General features: G+C 55.2%; 1 protein-coding gene across 3 annotated transcripts; it reads right to left on the reverse strand.

The window, feature by feature from the left end:
• Positions 1–274: 274 nt before the first annotated feature.
• Positions 275–15,330, reverse strand: NACA (nascent polypeptide associated complex subunit alpha). 3 transcript variants are annotated; one of them, XM_034792487.1, is made up of 10 exons: positions 15,203–15,330; positions 13,441–13,512; positions 11,406–11,534; positions 8,969–9,049; positions 3,627–3,712; positions 3,081–3,158; positions 2,403–2,549; positions 1,900–2,028; positions 985–1,107; positions 275–406 (listed from the first exon to the last, which is right to left on the reverse strand). In XM_034792487.1, exons 2-10 carry the CDS (start codon positions 13,508–13,510, stop codon positions 392–394), a joined length of 858 nt encoding a protein of 285 aa, XP_034648378.1. In that variant the 5' UTR covers positions 13,511–13,512; positions 15,203–15,330; the 3' UTR covers positions 275–391. The 3 variants fall into 3 exon arrangements, with proteins under 3 accessions (XP_034648378.1, XP_034648379.1, XP_034648381.1); XM_034792488.1 differs by lacking the exon at positions 11,406–11,534; XM_034792490.1 differs by lacking the exons at positions 8,969–9,049; positions 11,406–11,534.
• Positions 15,331–16,806: the final 1,476 nt, after the last annotated feature.

Raw genomic sequence — 16,806 nt, forward strand, 5'->3', positions numbered from 1 at the left:
TTTCATGTTGGTAACACCGGAGTCATTAAAACCTGGAGTGGACTAGACACTTGAGAACTCTAAAGGGAGTAACCTTGCACCACCCTTGGGGGGGATGAGGCCCCTCAGAGATTTTCTAACCTCTGAACATTAGAATTTGCGACTGAATTTTAACCAGCGGGTGTCCATAAACTCAGTGTTCCACACTCGCGAAGGAACATTCATGTCCTAGAGTCTGAGCCCTTTGCTGCCCCCTACAGACTGGTGGCAAAAACAAAAAGCAAAACAAAAAATAAAAGATTTCATCGACAATAAGCCACAACTTTTATTATCGATAGAAATAGTACAAATGTTAAATTTAGCTGCATTTTAGTCTTCTCTGAAAAACCAAAAGGTTCCTCCCTTCTGATGGCTACATCGTCAATTCCTGGAGAGAGAGAGAGACAAAGGTTAGAAACTATGGCTGGGGGCAGATCTGAAATTCCCTGGAGCCTTCACTAAGCTCTGCACGCCACCCCGCTCCAGCAGGCTGATGTAGAAGCAACAGAACGGCGTGAGCTTCAGACTGTTTATCTACCAAGCAGGGCCAAGCGGCCTTGGGGAAGGCTGTTATGGCTGCTCTGAGGGCAGAGAGCTGTGCGATATCCTGCTTGGATACACGCGGGGGGGCAGGGAGGACAAAGGCAGGGGGGCGCCTACCCCCCCCCCAATAATTATTTATATCACAACACAGATCCAAGCGGATTTTGTACCATCGGATCTGTTATTTTCCCCCATTCCCAATGGCGACGTTGGTGCAGACAATGAAAACTGCCAGGATTGTGCAGAACAGGCGAGTTGAGACATGAAGAGAGGAGGGGGTAAGTAGGAATATGCCCTCATGGTAACTGATCAGTACGCTCCTCACACCCACCAGCAGTGAAATTCACTCCAAACTGTAACGTCTACTCCCCAAGTTTTGGGTCTGCTCGACTGGCTGGGAACTTGGCTTTGGGGGCCACTCACCATAATAGCATTTACAATATCGTTACTGTTGTTCTTCAGGGCCCGGACAGCCTTCGCCCGGGACACGTTCGCCTGGGACATGACCAGCTCGATGTCCTTCACCTCGACGCCGGTCTCGTCAACCTAAGCAAGAAAAGACCAGGACTGTCTCCCAGCTGGCGGCCAGGACCTCTCTGTACCGTGCAGGTACCGATGGCCCCGTCCCACTGGGGGTAGCCACAATTCAACCCAAGCAGTAGCAGCAGTCATGATCTGATTTTGTTGCTTGCGGATTGGGGAAATGCCTGCTTCATGGAAGCACAGGAATGACCAGGTTGGATCAGACCCAATCTGGCCTGTTATCCTGTCTCCTGACAGTGGCCAGCACCAGCTGCTTTGAAAGGAAGGTGCAAGCAGCGTCGTAGTAAGGGATTCTGGGATGGCCAGCGCTTAGGGCAGGGAGGCGGAGGAAGGGACAGGGAATCCCCAGGCACCACATCTCAGCGTATCCAGCACGCGTTATAGGGGCAAATGGGCTCCGATGCCGCGAAGGTGAGTGCAACGGGGAGAGATCACAATCCATACAGCAGCAGGAGCCCAGTAACGGTATTAATCAGTGCCGGTGAGAAGTGCCTGCTCCGGAGCGGGGAAGTAAACGTCCGGGGCCTGCCCTCTGCTGGGCTTCCCAAAGAGAGGACCAGTCGGTATGATGGTTTGTGTGAGGGTCCCCCTAGGAAACGGGCTGGAAACCCACCCCCGACTTGCTTCACACAGGGGTCCTGGACACCTGCCAGATGGAGGCACTAGGGTGGGCAGCTAGCACGTTCCATTAACCACACATGCACATTAATACAGTGGGTCCTTTCATCTGAACTGCACTGGCGGTGGGCTTCTGTTTCAGACCACAAACATGACTGGGCCCCGGAGGCCACATACCTCCTCCTCTTCGCTCTCCTCCTGTACGGTGGGAGTCTGTGTGTTTTCCTGAATGTTTGAGACGGCTTCTCCTTGCACTTTGAATTTCTCGGCAGCTGCCAGCTGCGCCTGCTGGGACAGATCTTCGATCTGGGGGTCGGGAGAAGCACAGAGCACAGTGAGATGCTGGCGAACAGGCTGCCATTTGAAACTGAACCCAAAGAGAAGCCAGGACTTCAGAATGGAGGTTCAGACATCCAAGGCCTTTCGAGTCAGCCCCAGCCACAGTGCAAGCACAATGGAGATGAGAAAACCAGCCCGCAGAGAGGGTTCAAAGCCCAGTCTCACACACACACACGCACGCGCCCCCCCCCCCCCCCCCCCAGCAGGGAAACTCATCTAGGCACACTTCTGTCTGAAGCGTGACGCCACAGAACTGCAATCCCTGAGGTCTGGCTGCTGTGAACACAGATTGAAAGAGAGGTCAGATGTTCCCCCGCCCATCACGCGCGAGCTCAGCTCACCTTTGCCTCGCCGAAGACGATGTAGGTGTCTGATGCGGGGCTTTTGTACACGTCTGGCTTCGTGATGACGAAGAGGATGTTCTTGGATTTCCGGATGGTGACTCGGGTTACACCTGTGACCTGGCGAAGGCCCAGTTTGGACATTGCCTTAAAAGCAAAGGAGAAGGGAAGAGAAATAGCTCATTGAGACAGTCTAGGCCAGTAACTAGCTCATCGGCTCCGGACATTGGGATCCCACAAAGAAACCTCCGACACTTCTGCGGCCAAGAAGCCTTCAAAGCCCTGTAGACAGAGGCAGAATGGAGAGAACCTAGAGGCAGCGTTCACTCCCAGCTCTGCCACCGCCTTGCTGGGTGACCTGAGGTCACCTCTCTCTGTTTCCATTTCTCCTCTGGAACAGGGGCACCTCTTCAGCTGGGGGTCGCCAGGGCTGGCCTCTGAGGTCATTGGATGAGAAAAGCGTCACACAAGTGCCCCTCAGTTCCATGCCAGCCTTGCCAGCACAGGAGGCTTTGCACTACACAAGCAGCACCATGCTGGGCACGACGGGGCTAAATCAAAGTGGATATAAGCCCCAGTGCACACTGAGATCTTGCCAGAGCCATTCCTCTTCCCAGCAGGTTGGGCTGACACCCTAAGGGAGGGCGAGGAACTGGGCCCACTGCCATCTTCTCTTACCTTTCGTGCTTTCTTTTCACTCCGGCTCTGTTTTGCTTTGCTAACTGGTTCTTCATCTATTTCAGCTGCTGCTGCAAGCTGCAGGGGCAGAAAACAAGCGGGACCTTAGGAAATCCTGGGGAAGAGGCCCAAGGAACCAACAGCAGGGGGAGCAGCTGAGATGGTCTCTCAGAAACTGGGGAGCTTAGTTCAGGACACAGCCTGCGCCACATGCACTGAGAGCGGCATGGCCAGCTCACTGTATGGGGGAGGGAGGAACAGAACTGCTCCGCGTGCGGGCTTGACTCTCCAGTGGCCAGCACTCACAGCGGTGTGAGCTAGCAGGGACTGGGAGGGATTAAAGAACGGGGATTTCCCCCTAATCTGTGAGCACACTGAGAGATGCGTGTTCACGTCCGCCTCAAGTGATTGCTTGGGCTCAGTCAATTCACAGATCACGGCCCTACACAGCGCGAAGCCGAAAGGGCCTCGCTCACTTCCAGAAGCCAGGGATCCTGCGACTCACCCCCACCGCACACGCTCAGCTGCAGGGAGCGGACCCCTCACCTGTGCCTGCTGTGTGGTGGCCTGTGTAGAGTCTTGTTCTTCGAGTTCTGGCACCGATTCGTCACTGTCGGATTCTGTGCCGGACCCTATGGAAACAAACATGCATCACATTTTCCAGCGTGGGCCCCTGTGGGAAGTAGCAGGCAAGTCTGGAGGAAACAGACCGGGCCAAGGAAGCTGCCCTGTTCGGGCAGAGCCTTTGCCACGGGGTTGTTTAGGGTCTCGTTATACCAAAGGCTGACACTGCTCCATCACCCCAGTTCATACCGAAATGAACTTCAAGCCAATAAACGTATGTAAGACCTGATAGAGGAGCAGTTCTCCCCTCTCCGATCCCTCCTGGGTAATGAAGGAACAGGCACATCCAAGCAGGACAACACAAACTAGTAGCACCAACCGCTTTGGAAATCCAGTGCTCTGAAACGGTGGGGGAAAACCTTGTGCAGCAGCAGACAGAGGCCTAGAAGTCAGACGGGCTGGGGCCAGACTGCATGACCGCCTGCTCCTTCCCCTCTTGGTCTCTCCACCAACTAGACTGGAGCGGATCAGAACCTGGTATCTATGAGGCCACTGGTTTACAGACCCTGCTGACACAGCTGACACTGGATTTTGGATAGGAAAGGGAGGGTGAATTAGAGGACGAGGGGTGGATGGTTGGTATTCTGTCCTGTCTAGAAGCTGAGAAACAGGAAGGAGTTTAAGGTACTCCCCTAGGCAAAGTGGGGAAGTATCTGCACCTAATTAGAGGGCTGAGCGAGGGCACTGGGCACCCCCCATCTCCTTTAAAACCAGCGGGAGTCACAAGTCCTCGGCTCTGGGGAGAATCCAGCTCCAAGCCCGAACCTCTACAGTCATCAGCAGTGAAGCGTGTGATAGGCAGGAGCAGGCGATAAACAAGTGTAAAGGCAGGTTCGACAACACCGGGTGAGCGAGTCAGCACAGCAGAACTCGCATCACCAGGGACCCAGCTGGGATGGGGGAGACAAAATCTGACGCTCTGTTAATGCCTCTTCAGTCTGTTTAAATGACAGCAAAGTGGGGGATTGGAGGAGCTCAGGCCTAGAGCAGGGAAACTGGCTATGATTCCCCTTGAGCTGTTTGCACAAAGCCAGGCCCACACACGGCTCTATTAAAGGGGATGGTACGACACCAATTAAACCAAGAGCCCTTCGCAGAAAGCAGCATCTCTGGCTGCGTATCTGGGCCACTGCCCAGAAGCCACCCGGGTTCTGGTAAGACTCGGAGGACCGCTGGCAGTTCATGCAAGTCTCTGCTGCAGTGGGCGTCGCTAGCTTGCAAGCCAGGACGTGTTGGGAGAACGAAACGTGCATGGCAGCACAGAAGTGAAGAAGCAGAATCTGTCTGTGTCACACTCGACCCCCAGCGCAGACTGGGCGGGGTGAGTCAGAACCCTCCTCTCCTGTGCTACAGCCAGTTCAGAAAGGAAGAGCAGCTAGGGCACAAACCCTGCCCCATTTGTGATTTCCACGTGCCCCAGTCTCACTGGGAGTGGACAGAAGGCTTGGTAACTAGACAGACCCACCAACCACCCACACCCTGACCCTCGGGCCCTGCACTAAATGCTGTGTGCAGCCTGGTTAGGGTGTGCATAGGGCAGGCCACCACCACCAGTGACATACAGCAACACTCCCGTGGCCCAGAAAGGTCAACTGACCAGCACACACGCGAAGAACTATCACAGGCCACGGAGACACATTTTAACACTAAACTTGCTTCCAGGGAAGTAAAAGGATAACCACAGGTGAACCAGTCGGGATGCTAAATCCAAGCAGAACTGTGAGCATCTGCCCAACACAGGCAGCCCAAAGTGACCACGATTAACCCTGGGTCCTCTGGCGATCTTTGAGCTAACCTAGATCCCCACCAGGTTGCAGAGAAACAGAGAATTTGGAGAGGAATGGATTAAATACACAGCAGGCGTTGGAGAAACATCCAAGTGGGAGGCTCCGACTGGTCTTTCAAGCCCTACGCAATTCTGGTGACGCTGGTCCAGACGCAAGAGTTCAAACCATCCCCCCACAAGCCAGCCCCATGCTCAGCGCGTCCCCCTGACCCCTCCGTTAGTGACGTGACCTCCACTCGAACAAACTGCAGAAGCTGGTGCCCAACACAACAGCAGGCAGCGGGCTATGGCCTGCCTGGCACTGGGACGCCCCGTAACCCAGCCAGGATCCGGGTCAGCTCTCACCAGGCAGCTCAGGGCTCAGCACGGGGTTATTCTGGCTTCACTACATAGCACGGCACATCACTTCTAAATGCTACGTTTCTAGGCTAACAAACCAAGCAGAAGTGTGTGTGGGGGAAATCGAGGCCCGACAGTCTCTAGGAGGTTAGTACTCGGTGGGCAGCCGCTGACACTCCATGCACACAGCAAACCGAGGCCGCAAATACCCTTGTCATTCTTCAGCACGGGTTGCTTGGCTGGAGGAGGAGGAGCTGGGGCCTCAGCAGGGGCCACAGCGGGTCTGGGAGAGGAGAGATCCACCAGGATCGGCTGCAAAGGCATTTCCCCGGCAGGCCCCTCGGGAGGGATGAGAGGCGGCAGCTCGTCGTCATCGATGGTAGCAGCACAGACGGGGGCGGGGGGACTAGCTGGTGCTTTGGGCGCAGGACCAGGTGAGGAGGAAGGCGGGGATGGTTTAGGAAGCCCAGGGTCGGGGGTTAGTTCTTCAGGGGGGGAAGTGGGCAGAGGCGCAGGGGCTTGGCTACTCGCTGGAGTAAGGGGAGTGGCAGGGAGGTCAGTGGAAGCAACTGGCGAGGAAGCTGGTTTCTGGGGAGCAAGGAGCAGCTCAGGGGAGGAGGCGGGAGCACAGCCAGGGGCAGCAGCCTCAGTTACTGCCTTTTGGACAGGGGGAGAGCCAGGGGTCACCGGAACTGGGGAAGGGGGAGAGGCTGGGGCCACAGGGGGAGAAACAGGGGTCACAGGAGAAACTGCAGCCTCAGGGGGGGTGACAGGAGCTGGTGGAGATGCAGGAGCCACCAAGGGATGGAGAGGGGCTGGGGTAGGAGCCATAGGGGAAGAGGCTGGGGCCACAGGGGGAGTGGAGGGGGCTGGGGCAGGAGCAGCAATAGAGGCTGGGGCAGAGGCAGGGATCACAGGGGGAATGCAGGGGGCTGAGGCAGGAGCAGGACCCACAGGGGAGGCTGGGGCCTTTGGTGGAGGAGCAGGGGCTTGGGGGGAAGTGGAGGGGGTTGGGGCAGAGGCAGGAGGAGCAGTAGAAGCTGAGGCCATAGCAGAAGGGAGAGGGGACGGGGGAGAGGGAGGGGTCTCAGAGGGCATGGAGAAGGCTGGGCCAGAGGCAGGACCCACAGGAGAGGCTGGGGGCTTTGGTAGAGAGGCAGGGGTCTCAGAGGGAGTGGAGGGGGCTTGGACATGAGCTGTAGGAGAGTCTGGGCTCTTTGGGGGAGGGAGGGGGATTGAGGGAGAGGCAGCGGTCTCGGGGAGCATGGAGGGGCCTGAGGCAGGAGCTGTAGGAGAGGCTGGGGTCTTTGGGGGAGGGAGAGGGGCTGGGGGAGAGGCAGGGGTCGCGGAGGGGCCTGTAGGAGAGGCTGGGATCTTTGGGGGAGGAAGGGGGGTTGGGGCAGAGGCAGGGGTCTCGGGGTGTGTGGAGGGGGCTGGGACAGGACCTGCAGGAGAGGGTGGGGTCTTTGGGGGAGGGAGAGGGGCTGGGGGAGAGGCAGAGGTCTCAGAGGGAGTGAGGGGGGCTGGGGCAGGAACCACAGGAAAAGCTGGGCAAGAGGTTGGGGCCAGAGGGGCAGCAGCACAGACCACCGGAGAAGCTGAGGCCCCAGGGGATGTGAGAGGGGCAGGGGCAGCAGCCACAGGGGACGTAGCTGAGATTGCAGGAGGCGCAAGGGGGCCGGGGGCCGCAGGAGCCACAGGAGGAACAAGGGGGGTCAGGGGAAAACCAGGAGCTGTCAAAACTGGGCATCTAGGAGAGGCTGGTGCTGCCAGGGGGGCAGGAGGGGCCAGGGGAGCGCTTGGGGTAACAGAGGGAGATGCCAGTGCTGGGCTCGCAGGAGGAGAGCCTGGAGTGACCGAATCGGCTGGGGCTGCAGGGGGGATAGGGGGAGGGGGGCTGGGCACTGGGATGCCAAGAGCTGCAGCTGGGAGCTTTAAGGGAGCGGAAAAGGTAGGAGGCATCAGAGCTGGGACCACAGGTGGGGAGGCAGGGGCTGCAGGGGGAGCTAGTGCTGGGGAAGGGGGCTGCTCTAGTGACACAGCCAGGCCCGTGGGGGCACTCGGAGAGGAGGGCAGGGCAGCGTGAGCGGCAGGGGCTGGAGCAGCATGAAGAGATGGAGAGAGAGAAACAAAGTGAACCAATGAGAAAAGAAAAACAAGGGAGCAAGGGGAGAAAGGTGAGTTATCCAGCGCGACCCCGTGTGGGCTGCAGTTTAGTTACTGGGCAGACGGGCGGCCCCAGGCGATGGCCCTTGGGGCTCTCAAAAAGCTCTCCACACACAACAGACACCTCCCCTCCTCTCCCCCCAGGGAGACGGATCGATGTATTTTAACACACAAACCCAGGACATGCCCCGTACAAGTGCCTGACAAGCCAGCTGGAGCGGTCGGTGTCTGGTTGGTTCGGTGTTTGCCTGGCTCTGGAAATCCCGCTCTGGCTTCGGTGGAGGATGCTGTCCCAGCAGACTGGTACAAGCATTCAATTCTTCTCCCAAAGGGATTCTGGGAGCATGGGGGAAGTTACACACCCCTGTGCTTCACACAGTCCAATTCAAAGCTTGGCTCCCTCAGCTAATATGGAGGTGTGATCGGCAGAGGCGGCAGGCCCGGGCATGCAGGGCTCCACCTGGATCCAAACAGGGCAGGATCCCATGCTGGGCTTTGCGGGCACCTGCATATTAAACAGGAGCCTGGCTGCACACCGCTCCTTTTCAGGCGGGTTAGGTTAGGCCCTGGCCTTTGGGATGCCTGAGAACAGGAAGGAAACATCTCAAGTTGCCGTACAGCTCCTGAAAGTGGCGGTTTCATCGTCCCAACACACCAGGCGCTCACACGCATTCTTTATCCCAGGAAGGCAGCCCTCAGATCCTAGGAGCAAACACTCCCTCCTTCTCTAGCCTCATCCATCCACGGTGCTTTACAAACATGCAATTCAAGGCCTCGTGTGCTCCTGGAACGCAGGTTTTCTTTTACACATAAGTGAACTGAGGCACGCGGCGGTGACACGGGAGAAGAACCCAGGAGTCCTAGCTCCCAGGCTCCAGCTCTGCACTCTTTGCTAAACGGTTTTGTTAATGGACTACCCAACACAGCAAACATTGTTAATGAGACGCACGGGGGGGACAGGAGTTCAGAATACCTGACACTTGAACAGGAGGCTCAGAAACAGCGGCTGCGGGCGCTGCAGGAGCACCGGCAGGAGGGGCAGGGACAGCAGGAGCTAAACAAGCAAGAGTGAAAGGTTATTACCAACAAGTCCTTCCCACCAGGAACTGCTGCAAGCAAGAAGGGTCTGCTCCATTTCCAAGACAAACCAGGTCTCGCAAGAATGGTACCGCTCACCTTTCACCTCTGGAGACCAGAGTTCAAACCCAGGCTGGGCCGCAACCCAAGCGAGCTAGCGTGGGGAAGATGGATCCAGGACAGCGTTGTCCTGATGATTCTGCTGGTCTGGAGCGAGGTGCACTGGACCAGCTGCACACCAGAAACAAGCCGCGCCTGCCCATATGATACAGAACTCTAGCGAGGGGCATCAGCCCTTTACTTTCTTGAGCACTCGATGCCCCCCAAGCCTCCGAGGGAGAGAGCCCAGCGAGGTCTCTGGAAGAGGGTGGCAGAACACTGAACTAGGGAGAAACCTGCGTAGTCTGTAGGGAAGGGCAGGGGAAGAGGCTGCGTTTGGCAGCGTATGGGAACGAGCTGGTTCCCGTGAGCAGCAAACTGCTTAGCAAAAAGCTGCAGGCATGTTGTTTAGTACAGCAGGCAGAGGGGTCAGGCAAGGAGAAGGGCTGACCTGCTCCAGTTCATATTCCACCATCAGGTACAGTTCCACTGGAGACATTGTGACTCACGCAGCCTGGGGCAGCTTGCAACCCCAGAACGCCAATAGTTAAACAGGAACAGCAGAGCTGCTTGGGCTGTTACACCAGTTAACCCAGCATCGGCTTCCAGGGGCTAGGAATGAGGGGGGCTTCATGAGGAGCAGGAGGGTGGGGAAGAGGTGGTCTGTGCCCAGCAGTCCTGAGGCATGGTCTGCAGGTGTCTGGGATGCAGAGGGCTTCTCCGCATTGTTCTCCTGAACAGCTTGAGAATAGAAGGGAAATGCCTGGCTCCCACTCCAGAGGGCCAGGTCCTTTCCCAGCAGGGCAGTGCTGACTAATACAGCATGCAGGTAACCCCAGCGCTGCACTGAGCAAGTGGCTACGGCTTTCACTGACCCTCCTGCTCGGGGGGGTGGAGAGGGAGGGAGGGAAGAGGCTGTGTCACTGGGATAGACATACAGGAAGCTGCAAACCTACTCACCCTCATAAACCACGCTGCCTCCCTGCTCGTGCTAAGAGACTCTCCTCAGCCCTACCTCACTAGCTAAGATGCCAGGCCAAACTCTAAGCTCTTGCCTGAACCAGGTGATAGGAAACCCCAGGTGCTGACATTCTGAGAGCTGCAGCCCTGATCCAGGTAGGAATGACTGACTCGTTTATGTGTCAGCCACTGATTTAGGGAGTGTGCACAAAAGCCGCTTTGCATAGGTCACTTGACTGCTCACTCAGTGGCAGATGCCAGCCACACACCCTCAGCCTTTCCCAAATCGGGTTTAGTGCCAGTCAGAGACCAGAACCTGTCATCTCTCAGCTGCTGAGAGCCAGACAGCTAGGCCCAGTTCTGCACTCAGTGCACCAAGGAATATGTCTCCAACCAGTGCCCACTTGTGGGGTGAGGCCCCAAAAGAAAGCCCCCTCCCAGCCCCAAGGAAAGCGAGCAGGAGTTGGTTTCAAGCGTTAGTGAAATGTACGACAATAAAACATGGCAGATCCCAGAGTACAGTCTAAAATTGGGAGTCCTGTAGCAAGGGGGAAGAAAGGCCCAGCACATGCCCCCCAGAAGTTACCGGCTTCCAAGTAGGGAAACCGATCAGTTTCTTAAAGGGGAACTACCAAATCTAACAGAGGGGCGCTAATCTCAGAAAGGTGCTGAGCCGAGCATGAACCAGGCGACAGGGGGCATTCCCCATAACTTTCCCTCTGAAAAATTCTTTCCAGTCTCCATGAGGCCTTGTTGATCCTTCCACATTCACTCAAGATGCCCCAGACATGATCACTCTGGACATCACCGAGACATGATTGCCACACAGCCGCCAGCTCTAACGTCTCCCCCCCCCCCCACCCCAATGTGCTCCAGGGGCATCTCCTGCCAGCCCAGGAGCAGTGGATTTCACTGAGGCCACAAACAATTGGTGAAGGCTCCTAGTAACTGCGCTGTGGGGGTGGCCAATGAAGCCCCACACTGTTGGTCCTCGGGAGTTCAGCACTGTGTTATGCTCTTTCCACGGGCCAATCTAACTCCCGCAGAGATACACCTGGGTGGCAAGAGGTGCGATGAAACCAGCTCGGAGATTAAACCACACCCACACACACACGGAATCGTACGCCCCACCAGGCTTCGGAAGAGTCTGCTCAATGCGGAGTTGGTATTTCTAATGCCCTAGATGAGTCAGAGCCCGATTTTATTTTACAGACAGGGTAACTCTTCGGCCCCCCACCCCCCCACTCTACCTCCTGTAGGAACTTGAGACCTACCTGACGGCTCCAGAGCAGACTCGGCCTGTACAGCCTCAGCCTGGGAACCAACTGCTCTGGTCTGCTCAGCTGCCAGTGTCACTCCTGTGAGAGGCCAGCTTGCTTCCCCGGGGGCCGGGGGAGGAGGTACTGCAATAGCATCAGCCGTTGAGAACACACCACCTACTACCAAGACCCACCAACCTTTATATACTCCATGGCGTGGGAAGACACCCAAGAGATGAGAAGAATCAACAGTGGGGAAAATGTGTGAGTTTTCCTCGGAGACCCAGAGAAAAACCATGCCCGGGGACGCTGCAGCTCTGTATTCACCCAAGGGCACAAATGGTGCCTGAGAAGTTACCCTGCCATAGGAATCGCATCTACCCCTCAATGAGGCCTTTAAAGAAAATGACAGCATGACAATACTGCTAGTCACACTGAGCTACCTACTTGACTCATGACCAACAAGCACCACTTAACCATCATGCTGAGAACTGGACTTTAGCCCCACCCACCTCCCTCCAGGTTATTTCCCTTCACAAAACCTTTCCCCCAGCAGCGTTTGATCATCCATATGGTCCTAATTTTTCTTGTTGGCCCCAAGTCAAACTCACACAGCCCTTGGACAGAATTCACCCCATTGACCAGTCATGCACTGTGTGGCTGCCCCATACCTCAGGCCCAGTCCTACATCATGCACTGTGCCCTGACCCTCTAGGCAGAAATGTAGCAAACAAGGCCATACTATTTGCTAACTGGATCACAGCACCCAGGAAACCTTCAAGAGAGACAATTGAGAAGCACAACATACAGTGGGTTTGAAAATCATTACTAAATTCATACACACTGCAAAACGCAAGCAGGATTCTGTAGCCTTTTTTTTAAGCTTTACCGACTCTCAGTTCAACTCCTCCCTCCCTCCAAAGAGTAGTCAGGCGTTCATACAGCACATTCATCAGTGGTGCATCACAATGCGCGGTGAGTGCCAAACCCTGCTGTAACTTTCTGGTGAGGCATCATGTTACTCCCCGTGTCCACTTTTAGTCATTCCATTGGAGAGAATCTGTTATCTAGCCAGTTTCAAGGAGTTAAAAGGAATCTAGCACCCTGTGAATCTTTGCAGATTTACAGCTGCATTGTCCTATGGCTTTAAAATGTTTCTCTCTCCCCTGCTGTTTTGGGAGAGACCTATACATGCAATATGGGAAACCCAGTACACAGGGGAAAGAGTGAAATTGACTATACACAGACACAAAGAAAACAAGCTGGAAAAAAAATTAATATCTCTAATCTGCTTCACTAATAAGGACTTCCAGTGTTACTCGTACCAACAGTAGGTTACAAATGCGTGACATAAGCTGCTGATGGAGGGAATCCGCATGTTACTGAACGTACCAAGCATGCTTTTGCAATTCCACTGTAGGCCGTGTAACACAGAGCTGGCTACACGGGGACGGCTTTGTCCGACTCTGAATGTTACCATATATTTAATAACCGATATCACTGCTGGCACGAAGCGCCTTTCGAGCTGGTTGAGTGAGAAACACCCACACAATCATGTGGCGACGCTGTGGGAGAAACAGTTCTGCCTTGTACAACAGCAGGCAGCCAAACAATGTGTGGTTAAGAGAAAAGGCACCAAGAACAATGAAACCAACATCCAGCATTTCACTGGGTTAGAGCAGCAGAGGTTTCACTTAGTAACCACAGCAAATCAGAACGCTAGTTAGATGAAAGCAGGTTGGTGTTTTACAATTAGTATTCCTGCACATCACACACTGGGCAGCTGTACCCCCCAACCCCTTACTGCCCTTCAAGCATGCTACCACCATTGCCATTCAAAGAGCCCCCTTAACTCATCCATTTGAGCAAGTGAAACCAGCGCTCAACCTTCCTTCTTCAAGGTTTTTAACTAGACTTCCAAAAGCCACCAATGGTCAAAATCTTCTTGTTCTCCCTCCCCACAAACCGGCTTCACCTGTTCTTGAAGTTTAGGCTGGATGAGTTTTGGGATCCTTTCAGAAGGTGTGTAATACAGCAAAGCAACACTAACCTGTCTCAGCCTGAGGCTGGGGCAGGTCCTGCTCTGTGGCTGGGACGGTTTCTGTCGCTTCACCAGGCATTTCTGAGAGCAAGAAAGAAAAAAACAGATGCCACCATTAGTGAAGGATTCAGTTCTTTGGGATTTGAGGAGCTAAGAGAAAAAGTCCCATGACATTCACAATTAATGTCTCTCCCACAATCAGGAAAGCCAAACAGATGCACTTTTGGGTGGCTACAAATAAGGAAGTTTCATAAAACTTTTGAAACAAGCAAGAGAGAAGTGGTCATTTTATTTCACCATGAAATTGCAACTAAGTGGTCTTTCCCATTACCAAACCCCTGTATCACAGCATTTCCCATTTCCAGCAAGTAAGTAAACTCGTTACGTATGTCCTCAGAGGCAACAGGTCTGCAATGGTGATCATAGTGGCCAAGAATTTAAGATTAAAAATGGAACTTCATATGGGTATCACGAATATCCAGAGTTATAGTTAATGCCAATGCAGTGAATGGAAATGATATGAACTCTTGTGCTTCAGGACAAAACCAAATCTATTAGAGATCAAAATGCCACTTTGTATGTGTGGTGGTGGTGGGGGGGTTGTGTCTCAAATAATCCCACATCTACCTACTGTAGGGTTCTTGCACCTTCCTCTGAAGTGTCTGCCGTCAGAGACAGGATACTGGGCTAGACGGACTTTGGGTCTGAAATGCACTGGCAACCCCTATATTCCTATAAAACTCAGCAGCCTAGATAATAATTCTTGGCCCACTTTTGACCTGGCCAACAGCTCTTTACAGACTTCAGTCAGCTCTCACAACTCATGAGTTTAAAAGAGGGGTGTCCTTCTCTACTCGAGAGGAAAAATTAAGGGGCAGAAAGTTGAAGTGACTTGTCAGAGGCCACTAGGTGAGCCGGTGGCAATCAAGGCTCAAACTCTTCCTGTCTGATGAAGGAAGGACAGGGAGATAGCAGGACCCAGAAGCTTTGGCCAAGGGCACTGGGACAATCCTGTATTGTGAGATGCACCCCCCCTGCGACCTTTAATGCCAGCACCTCTGGTTGTGAGGTCTCCTCAGAAACCCCCCCACCTTCAGTACAGCACTTGGGATCTGGTTTATCTACCTGGGCAGGAGGAAGGGCGGAGTCAGACCTGGGATGTGAAGTTGTGGGGGCTCCAGACAGTTTGGGGGGTTTCACACGGGAGGCTCAGACCCCCCCCCTGAAAGCCCGGGGGGGGGGGGCGTAAGAGCTGGCTCTACTCCTCACAGTCCCGACGTTATTCTAATCGCAGGGGACTCGTGACCCCCCCCAGAAGAGGATGGGAGTGGGGGAGACATGGACACCCCCCATTCGCAAAGGGAAATGACTCACCCTCCTCCTCCTCCCCCCCCTCAAAAATACCCCCCCCTTGGGCCTCAATTCCTCCAACCAGGCGACCTTCTACCCCAGGAGGGGGGAGACCCCCCCCCACCCGCCAGCTGCCGGGGAGGGGCTTCCACTGCCGCCCCCCCGCACTCAGGAGCCGCAGGGACCAGTCACTCCTCCCCCCGCCCCCGCCCCCACCCGGGAGCCCCCCGCCCCGGGGCAGGGAGGCCTCGCAGCCGGGCGTTAGCTGGGACCCGGGCTGCTCTAAAGGGGGGCCCGGGCCCGGCCCCCCCCGGCTCCTCCCCCACAGGCCGGGCCCCCCCCCTCGCGGCCCCCACCCCCAGCACCCCCGGCCGGGCCCGCCGCGGGGCGGATGGCGGCGGATAGACGCGGCGGGACTCACTGTGCGGGGAGCCGGCTTCAAGATGGCGGCGGAAAGAGAGAGACTGAGGCGGAGGGGGCGGCGCTTCCGGGAGAGCGAGCGAGGGCTTCCGGGGCAAGGGTCACTCACCGCCCTCTTCCCAGGAGCTCTTCCCGACTCCCCCCCTCCCACCGCGGGACAGGGAGCTCCAGCAGGGGCTGTTCCCTGCGCCTCCCTCCTCTTTCCCAGAGCCCCCACCCCAGTCAGGGGCTGTTCCCTGCGCCTCCCTCCTCTTTCCCAGAGCCCCCCCCATCAGGAGCTGTTCCCTGCCCTCCCCCCCCAGGGCTAGGGGACCCCCCCCCTTAGTCCCCGGGGCTGCTCCCTGCTTTAAAGGGCCCCCCCACTTTCCCCCACCCAGGGGCTATTTCATGTTACTCTCCCAGGACCTGCACCCCCAAGGTGGGGGGTCCCAAGGACCTGCTGCCGGTTCTGCCCCCACCCCCATTCTGGCTGTGGCCAGGAGGGGGGGCTCCCTGAGGAGGGAGCTGGGGGTTAGTCTGCTCCCCGGCCCCGTTATCTCGCACTCTGTCGGGGTAACAGACGCAGCTGGGATGGAGGTTTGCATTTGCAATTAAGGAATGTGGCCTCTCCCTGCCCCACGGAGCAGGTCGGATTTTCCAAAGAGCCCAGTGGCTCTCAACCTTTCCAGATGACTGTCCCCCTTGCTGGAGTTGGATTTGTCTTGCCTCCGACCAAGTTTCACCTCACTTAAAAACAACTTGCTTACAAATCAGACATAAAAATACAGAATCAGCACAGCCACACTGTTACTGACAAATGGCTTCCTTTCTACCAGCTAATTATAAAATAAACCGATTGGAATATAAATATTGTACTAACATTTCAGTGTATAAGCTAGAAAGCTCTGTAAACAAGTTGTTTGAAATTTTAGTTGGTACTGTCTTCGGTAGTGCTTTTTCTGTAGCCTGTTGTAAAACTAGGCAAATCTCTAGATGAGGTGATGTACCCTCTGGAAGACCTCTGCGGACCCCTGCTTGAGAACCACTGTTCTAGGAAACTTGCCCTCACTGTCAGACACAAACCCTCTCCTTTCCCTCCCCCAAAACTGGGCACCTGCTTACTCCCAGGTTAGTTAAATTGTGCAAACGCCACTGGAGGTGCTCCAACTTTGATTTGAGAAGTTTACTGCAGTTCAGCTTAAACCTAGTCCTACTCCACTTAAGCGAGTCCACAGAGAGTTCTAAACTCATTTAAATTCACCTCTTTAGCTAAACCGATGCAAATGACCCTCACACTGATCTTTCCGACTCGTCCATCCCTCTGAGTCTGGGTCCAGGGCAGGCCAAAAAGAGGAAGCTTTCAACTTAAGAAGTGTGTCTGAACTTTTTATTTTCTACTGGTACAAACAATAACCCCTAGCTCTGATCAGTGACCTCCCTTTGGGATCTACTATCATTATCCCCATTTTAAAGATGGGGAAACTGAGGTATAGGGAGGTGAAGTGATTTGCCCCACTGAACTGGGAGTTCAGTTCCCAGGTCTCCTGATTCCCAGTGTGGTGCTCTGTCCACTAGGAAACACAACCTCTCTGAGATTCCTGTAAGAGGGATGCACGAGAGTAAAAT

The sequence above is a fragment of the Trachemys scripta genome, chromosome 16 (assembly GCF_013100865.1).
Source record: "Trachemys scripta elegans isolate TJP31775 chromosome 16, CAS_Tse_1.0, whole genome shotgun sequence".
In the NCBI taxonomy this organism is placed as follows: Eukaryota; Metazoa; Chordata; order Testudines; family Emydidae; genus Trachemys; species Trachemys scripta.

Excerpts from the sequence above, each read along its gene's own strand:
- NACA (XM_034792487.1), bottom strand. The coding sequence starts at position 13,510 with ATGCCTGGTGAAGCGACAGAAACCGTCCCAGCCACAGAGCAGGACCTG. Across the intron at positions 11,535-13,440 it reads CCAGCCTCAGGCTGAGACAG|TACCTCCTCCCCCGGCCCCC; the intron begins GTTAGTGTTGCT and ends ATGCTATTGCAG. Across the intron at positions 3,713-8,968 it reads GCCTCCTGTTCAAGTGTCAG|GGTCCGGCACAGAATCCGAC; the intron begins GTATTCTGAACT and ends TTGTTTCCATAG.